The 8,307-nt window shown below is 48.8% G+C and overlaps 1 protein-coding gene across 1 annotated transcript; it reads right to left on the reverse strand.

The window, feature by feature from the left end:
• Positions 1-4,987: 4,987 nt before the first annotated feature.
• Positions 4,988-8,019, reverse strand: LOC123081698 (uncharacterized). The gene is made up of 4 exons (XM_044504245.1): positions 7,127-8,019; positions 6,872-7,058; positions 5,802-5,874; positions 4,988-5,246 (listed from the first exon to the last, which is right to left on the reverse strand). Exons 1-4 carry the CDS (start codon positions 7,295-7,297, stop codon positions 5,207-5,209), a joined length of 471 nt encoding a protein of 156 aa, XP_044360180.1. The 5' UTR covers positions 7,298-8,019; the 3' UTR covers positions 4,988-5,206.
• Positions 8,020-8,307: the final 288 nt, after the last annotated feature.

The raw sequence follows: 8,307 nt of genomic DNA on the forward strand, positions 1-8,307 counted from the left end.
GCTTGTGCTGACCTGCCCCAGGGAGACGTCCAAGCGCTGGTGATGCAGATCCTGCCCCTCCACATGGTGCTCCAGGAAGGCAATGTAAGTACCCACCCTGCCTTCATTAGCGTCGCCCATGCATCTTGACTAGTACTTCCTCCGTACCTAAATATTTGTTTTTTTAGAGATTTCAAATGGACTACCACATACGGATGTATATTTTAGAGTGTAGATTCATTCATTTTGCTCCGTATATAGTCATTTGTTGAAATCTCTAGAAAGACAAATATTTAGAAACGGAGGGAGTATTCAACATCAGGTTCATGAACCAATCACCATAGCAGCATCACAGGATCGGCCTTCTTTTCTGATGATAATGGTGTCTCTGTTGATCTGAGTAAATGGGTTTCATAAGCAGTATTAGCGACACTGGCGGAGCTTCAGCAAGGCTGAATGGGCCATGGCCCGCCCAGCCCATTGAATTTTATACACTATATATCTAGTTCGGGCCTGAAAACAGTAGCCCATAGGCTATTTTTTCTATTCGGCCCGCCCACCTTTGGGCTGCAAGCTCCGCCACTGATTAGCGAGATATGGAGTAGTATAGAAGGACTTGGAGAATAAAATAAATGAACTGTGGAACTCTTTTGTACTGTACTATATTTAGACTAGCCTTTACAATGCTGTAATCGCCAGGTGGAACCAGTGCTTTTACATATATACATGTACTTGCTGAAATTACTTTGCACAGTAAGTTTACACTGCTACACACCTTTGCATTGAGACAGTGAGGTTACTAGAACTGCAAAAATCATATATGGAACCGAAAGAAAGGCTTCCGTAGCCTGTAGTGTGCAAGACTCCCCACTCCTTTGTGTTTGTGACAGAGGCCTTCAGTTGCATGCAGTTTTCAGGGGTCCCCTTACTAGCTGCTTTGATTTCACAGCAGAACTTCTTCCGGTTCAAATGACTGGCCGTAGATAAAGTGCAAGCAATCGGTACTATGGTTTACAAGAAAGTGGCCTGACCAACATCCCGTGAAGCCTCTATATCCACAACCAGGAATAGGGCACGCTTGAAGGAGCAAAAATACAAAGTTTCTCTCCATGAGTGTTTCTTTGTGCATACAACCCCACTTGGGCACTTGGCATATGCGCAGGAGGACTTAATCAACTTACTACCTCCAATCCAAATTACTTGTCACACAGACAGATGTATCTAGGCGTATTTTAGTGCTAGATACATCTGTTTGAACAACAAATAATATGGATAGGACGGAATAACAATCTTTTCCGGTGCAATGTTTTGTGCAAATTAAGATAGAAACTTATTGCTGATCCTGAGCCATGGCCATTTTGGTACTGGAAAATACAATACAAGCTATGGTCATGAAAAGGCTATCTAAAACTTTGCTTCTTATAAGACAATCTTCTCTAATGGAAGGTCATTTAAGAGACCAGTCCAAATGCCAGCATAAATATACACCAAAACCAATGGGGAGTCAAGAAACGATGCGTACAATAACCTGCCTCTTGGGTTGCTCACGGCCGACTCCGAAGGCCGCACCGCCATCGCTCCTAGCCTTCACCACTGCTACTCCCTCTCTCACCGTCGTCGGAGGAGGCCCTCGGTCTAAGCCCCGCGGCGGACGGTCGTCCAGCGACGGCAAGGACGTGTGCCGCTTCGCCTGGGTGCCTCCAACCCGTTCCTCGGATCTAAGGTATGTTTCTCAGATCTAAGGTCCCGGAGCCGCAACTCCTCTCCGGCTGGCGTGTGCTAACACTTCGACGGCTGCTCGCACTCGTCGCCGTCATGGGAAGGCCCGTCCTAGCCTTCACCACTGCTACTCCCTCCCTCACCGTCATCGGAGGAGGCCGTCGATCTAAGCCCCGCGGCGGACGGTCGTCCGGCGACGGTGAGGACGTGCGCCGCCTCACATCGGTGCCTCCAGCCTGTTCCTCAGATCTAAGGTCCGTTCCTCAGATCTAAGGTCCGAGAGCCGCAACTCCTCTCCGGTAGGCGTGTGCTGACCCTTCGACGACTGCTCGCACTTGTCGCCGTCATGGGGAGGCCCGTCCTAGCCTTCACCACTGCTACTCCCTTCCTCGCCGTTGTTGTCGGAAACCGCCGGTCTAAGCCCCGCGGCAGACGGTCGTCCGGCAGCGGTAAGTACGTGCACTGTCTCACCTTGATGCCTTCAACCCGTTCCTCAGATCTAAGGTCCCGAAGCCGCCATCTCCTCTTCGGTCGGCGTGTGCTGACCCTTCGACGGCTGCTCGCACTTGTCGCCGTCATGGGGAGGCTCCTCCTAGCCTTCACCACTGCTACTCCCTCCCTCGTCGTCGTCGTCGGAGGCCGCCGGTCTAAGCCCCACAGCGGACGGTCGTCCGACGGCGGGCGAGGACGTGTGCTGCCTGACCTTGGTGCCTCCAACTTGTTCCTCAGATCTAAGGTTCCGGAGCCGTCATCTACTCCCTCGCACTCGTCGTCGTCACGGGGAGGCCCCGGATGGATCTAACGTGGCTGTTGCGGCTAGGCGGGCCACGGCGCCACAGACTGGTCTACCTTGATCAAGATCCGACCAGTTGGCCCCTTGGCCGACGGGTCTGGGCAGGGCTATCTCCGATGAGATGGCAGTCCTGCAGTGGCGGCCTCGCCGCAAATTGTGGGTCCACAGAAAGGTCTTTGCGAGGGTTCCTCTCTCCAGATCCTGTGGTTGCCTCGGCGGTTAGATGCAAGCTATGGAGGATGACTTGATGCAGACGATATGCTGCGGCGCCACAGACTAGTCTTCCTTGATCAAGATCCGACCACTTGGCCGACGTGTCTGGGTAGGGCTATCTCCGATGAGATGGCAGTCCTGTGGTGACGGCCTCGCCGCGGATTGTGGGTCCAACAAAAGGTCTTTGCAAGGGTTCCTCTCTCCAGATCCTGTGGTTGCCTCGACGGTTAGATGCAAGCTATGGAGGACGATTTGATGCAGAGTATAGGTTGTGCAGCAGCTTCTAGGATCGCGGAAAAGGTGGTGGAACCAACACATGATTGACTTTGATGGTGGCGCTAGGAAGCCCACTTGAGCCACGCTTGACATTGCTATGGTTCATTCTTTCTACTTTTGGCTTTCCTACCGTCTGTTCATTCTTCATAGAAAGATCATCACAATTTTCTACTTTCTCATCCTTTGCAGTTGCATTCATCTCATATAGGTTCTCTCCAGTTTCCTCTACAGAAATGTTGGAAGAGTACAACCTCTGGATTCCCCTCTTCACCTCCGGTCTTTTCAGACTCACGAGGACAAGTTCACTCCCTGCTCGCATTGAGGATGGGTGCAGGAAGAGGAGGTTAGCCCAAAGTCTGAAAAGGCTCGAGGTGAAGAGGAGGATCTAGAGGTTCAACTCTTCCAACATTTCTAAAGAGGGAATTGGAGAGAACCTAGATGAGATGAATGCAATTGCAAAGGATGAGAAAGTTGAAAAATTGTGATGATCTTTCTATGAAGAATGAGCAGACAGGAGGAAAGCCAAAAGTAGAAAGAATGAACCATAGCAATGCCAGGCGTCGCTCGAGTGGGCTTCCTCCACCATATAAAGCTCGAGACAAGGCTCGAGACGTCGCTCGAATGCTAGGCTTCAAAAGGTAAAATTCAGTAAATATTGCATCAAATTAATGACCATCAATACTATCAAGTGATTTCTTTCTTTTTTGTTAAAGGGTGTTTTTGTAAGGACATGTGATACTTAATATATGGATCTAGTTTAACCCATCATCTTGCCATATATAAATGGTGTGTCCCCATGCTCGGCACGCCAACGGAGGGGTTGCGCGTCTGCCAGTGCGTTCGGACGCCAGACAAACCGCACGGCCTCCGGCGAGGAAGCTACGGCTGGCCTAGCGCCGGATCCATGCGCCATTTGGGCGTACGCAATGGATTCCCGATGGAAGGAGTCCGAGCGCTGCCTCACACGAGCCTCCTCCCGGGAGCGGCGAAGCGCAAGCCGGCCAGCCGGCCATCACCTCCACAGGGCCGCGTGGGATGAGCTTGTGGTCAACGGATCTGAAGGTGAAGGACTCGTATCCGCTGCCCGCCATCTTGGAGACGACCGGAAGGAGCCGGAGACAAGCTTGGGTGGGGAAGGGGAGTGAAGTGGCTATGGTTTGGTCCAGGAGCGGATGGGGAGGAATTTATGTGGGGTCGGGTGGGCCAGCGTGGGCCGGGTCCGACGTGGCGGGTGTGCCCGGGCGCCCCCATATCGTGACCATGCAGTGATTGGGCGGCCCGCCCGGGCGTATGAGGCGGGTTTGAGGCGTCCGGCTGTAGATGCTCTTACTGGTATAGAATGTCCCTTCCTCTCTTCAGATAAGGGCCCCCCTCCTCTCTTCAGATCATATAGGAAGGAAGGCTATTAAAATCGTGTGCAAAAGAGTTTAGGAATTGGCAGCAAAATTATAGGAAGGAAGGCGCGATCTCCCGCGATTCTGGGAAGGAAGCAAATCGCACGGAAGATTCTGAGCCGCTATAGCGGTAATTTCGCCAGCGATTTTAATCTATGCTTCAGATAAGGGGTAATGTTTCAGGTGATTGAACTAAAAGAACGATGCCTTCATTTCTTTCTCCTCTGCCCAATAGTCACAAAGTTTCAGATTAGTGGGATACTTCAACTTATGCTATTGAGTGTGCCACTCCACAACGCGGAAACTCTGCAATCTATTTATGTGTAAATCAGCTTTGGCAAGCTTCCAGTTACGGCTGAAGATTATATGAAAATTACCTCTTTAATCTGTGCCTTCCTAAAATGTTCCAAGGAATCTCCCCAAAAATATGGTCTGGGGACGCACTATTTTCTATGGTCAATCAAATTTGTGAAGAAAACTGAGGTGGAAACATTAGGAACACGTGCAGAAGTCTGAAATGGATAGTGTAAGCAATACAATTGGCCCCAGCAACATAGATAGAAAAATGCAATATAGATAGAAAATTGACTGTAAGCAATACATTTGGCCCCAGCTTACATTTTTAGAGAAAAGGTCTTTTGTCACAGCAATAGCTAGGTACAAAAGTCCGAAATGGATAGTGTAAAACCAGACATGTAGTTGAAATTGAAAAGGCAACAGATTGCCAGATGAGTCCTCTGAAAATTATGCAGCAAATGATACCTTCTCACAATATTGCACTGATAAGCATGCTCAGATATTTCTCCACAGGAGAAATGGGTATTAGATGGAGTTAATTTTGTGCAGTAGTTATCTGTAGACACATCATTTTCCTATAAACAACCAATTTAGTTAAATTGAAAAGAGTAAGATTAGTACAAAGGAGGATTGATTTTTCTTTCTTTTGTGTTAAGTAATTTTAACAAAAAAGAGAACACAAGGGAGAAGGAATTAGCTTTTCATGTCCTGATATGACAGTAGACAGTAACACAAGTCACAAGTGGTATATGAAGCATACTTATAAATGGATGAAGATGAATGCAACTGTTATTTAGATCAAACAAAGACCAAAGGACATGTTCTGTAACACAACAACAGAGTAGCATATAATCTGACAACAGTTTTTTTCTCATAGAAAACAGTGGAATTCAAAGTATGAATGATATCCATTGCTTAAGATTTGACTGACATCAACTCAATTAACCAAAGAAAAATGTCAAAGAATACAATTTTTTTCGATGAGAGTCACACATCAGCATAGAAAATAGTCAAAGCTCTAAGCAAACACCTTATAAACCTATCATTGATTCTGAATTATTAGCACTAAAACCACCGAGAATGTGAATGAAAAATTAAAAATTCAGATATTGCTTTTTCTGAAATTGTACCTTTCATTCATTGTGGCGGTGTTAGCCATTGCGTGATGCTCATATGCAGCATCTACTTCAGCACTATGCACATCTGTAACAACACGTATTTGTTAAGTTCACAGAACAATAATTCACCAAAAAAAACATGTTGTGATAACACCTCAAGAAAGATAACAGAAGAAAATGCCCATACTACATTTATACTCTCTCAAATCTTTAGTAATCATCAAAGCAGGCAAGCGACATCCCATCTATACACAACTTGATTTGTATTTGCCGGAAAGATGTTCGTGAATTCTAATGTTTGATCTTGTATCCTAAATGAACGCCCAGCAACCTGATGTTTAATGGCGCTAGAACACAGATTCCCCAAATTCAGATTCAACCTTACAATCTCACAGCCACTCTGATGGTGCATCCAGTTGCTGCATAGCATGCAGAAGGGCAAAAAAAGAAACACTTCTTACTGAGAAAAAAGATAGTCCTGAGTTCAAAACAGCAATTTCTCACTTGTGGGCTTTATGGTCAGGAACCAGAAACAGAAATATGTTCTTTATTATATTAGGTTACTAACCGGATGTCACTGACTCTGAATGATCACTTACACTCCCTATCTCATTTGCTATAGCTGTGTTTGTGTAAGCAAATCACAATGTCATTTAAGATTTCATTCTGCAAACTGAATTAACATGTGCTTACAAGTCAAAATTGCTGATGTGTGAAGACATTGTTTAAAAGTTGCTACAAACACATAGAAACAGTTAGTACATATCAGAATTTCGAATCCGTAAAAAAAAGAATTTTGAATCCATCACTTGATTGCTGAAATGAGAAAAGGATCGGGCTTGCTTCAAAGTGGGTTGCTTGGATAACGTCATAACTTCGGTATACAGTGTGCTGAAGCATATAAGCCGCATTGGTCTTTTTTAAAGAAAAAGCAGAGCAAAGTGATCACTGATCAGCATAAGAAATTATGAATGCAAGCCTGAAATATCCAGTGTATGTTCTAGCTTGGCACAGCATATCAAACACCAACTCTCCAAGTAATGATCAAGGGGAAAATGATCGGTTTCAATGCTAATCCTCACCAGCTTTAGAGGATTCTGATGGAGTAGGATGCGATGCGTAAACGGTCGATCGCCCGGCATGGCGTTGGTGAGGCCGGCATTCCGTCGAACAAAAAGTGGGCATCCCGGCCAAGCCTATTCTCTCCCGGACGATGTAGCCTCGTCTCCCTTCCGTGCGACGGCTATGCGCTCGGCCGAGGACGGCCCCCTAGGTGGAACACACATGGAAGAATTAATAAGCATTTATCTGGTGACGGCAATGATGGTCGAACTCACCAGATTAATCAAAGGCGGAGGCGACGGCCACCATGCGCCCTTTCCATCCGAGATGGAGGACGCCGTTCTCCGCCTTGACGTCCAGGCCCGGCACTCCGGCAGGGAAGTGCCAGCGTGACATGGCCTGGTAGGCAATGCCGGCGGCGAGTGCACCGGCCGGAACCCGGCCATGCCGAACTGTACGGTCCTCCCTCCTACAATTTTTTCCCGTGTATCCTCGCGCGCAGCTCGTCGCTAGAGCCGGCAAGGAAATCCACTATTTCTTGTCTAGGACAGGCCGCCCAGAGCTCGCTGGTGGAGATAGGTAGGCAGGGCAGTCCCCGGGCGTAGAAGTCGAGGATAGGCAAGAAGGAGATGGCGGCACCAAGGTGAAGACGATGGCGCGACGCTGACGGCTGGCGGCCGGGATGGCGGGACAAGGGGCCTGATCGGGGAGAGGTCGCGTACCGCGGCCGCCGCCAGCGGGTTGGGCGAGGTCGAGGTCGAAAACTCGGCGCACCTCGTTCATAGCCTCCAAAGGCTCCCAATGGGGGCGGCGCCAGGGAAGATGGGAAGCCGACGGTGGCCTATGGCGAGCACATGCCGGTGACGAAAATGGGCGTGGGCGTCACTGGGATCGGGAGGTGGAGATGCGTGTGTGAAAAGCGGAGACGAAGCGAACCCTTTTAATACCCTTGTATGGCCCCGGCGGCGCGAGAAAACTCCCTTCGGTCTTCGTCTTTCCGGGCGGTTCGGCGCTGCTCCGGCGGCTTCGTGGGGGTATGGCCTTGTTGACACGGCGTCTCCGGTCAGATCTGATATGGCCGATGCCGCTGGCGATGGTAGCCAACTCCTTCGTCGGAGGTGGTCGGCCAGAGGCTAGATGGTCAGATCTCGAGATCCGTCATCTTAGTTCCGGCTGTGAGTCGGAAAGACATAGTTTTCGGTGAAACCCGAGCCAATGGCAGGCGATGACGGCGTTCTGCGTTGTTACCTTGATGAAGGCAACATCGTGTAACTACTGTCTACCCACTCGTATTGCTCCGGGGGATCGTTTGTGGTACTGCGATACACTTTTGGCTTTCAGATTGGACGATGGCGGTACTGCGGTGTCGTTTTCTCGCTTGGAAGCATCATTTGTGGAGCAGAGCTGGAAGACAGAGGCAGGAGGTGGAGCGTCTTCGTCTTGCACGGAGCTTTCG

Source organism: Triticum aestivum, chromosome 4A (genome assembly GCF_018294505.1).
Source record: "Triticum aestivum cultivar Chinese Spring chromosome 4A, IWGSC CS RefSeq v2.1, whole genome shotgun sequence".
Lineage (NCBI taxonomy): Eukaryota > Viridiplantae > Streptophyta > Magnoliopsida > Poales > Poaceae > Triticum > Triticum aestivum.

Excerpts from the sequence above, each read along its gene's own strand:
- LOC123081698 (XM_044504245.1), bottom strand. The coding sequence starts at position 7,297 with ATGGCCGGGTTCCGGCCGGTGCACTCGCCGCCGGCATTGCCTACCAGG. Across the intron at positions 5,875-6,871 it reads ATCAGAATCCTCTAAAGCTG|ATGTGCATAGTGCTGAAGTA; the intron begins GTGAGGATTAGC and ends GTGTTGTTACAG. Across the intron at positions 5,247-5,801 it reads ACCGCCACAATGAATGAAAG|GAAAATGATGTGTCTACAGA; the intron begins GTACAATTTCAG and ends GGTTGTTTATAG.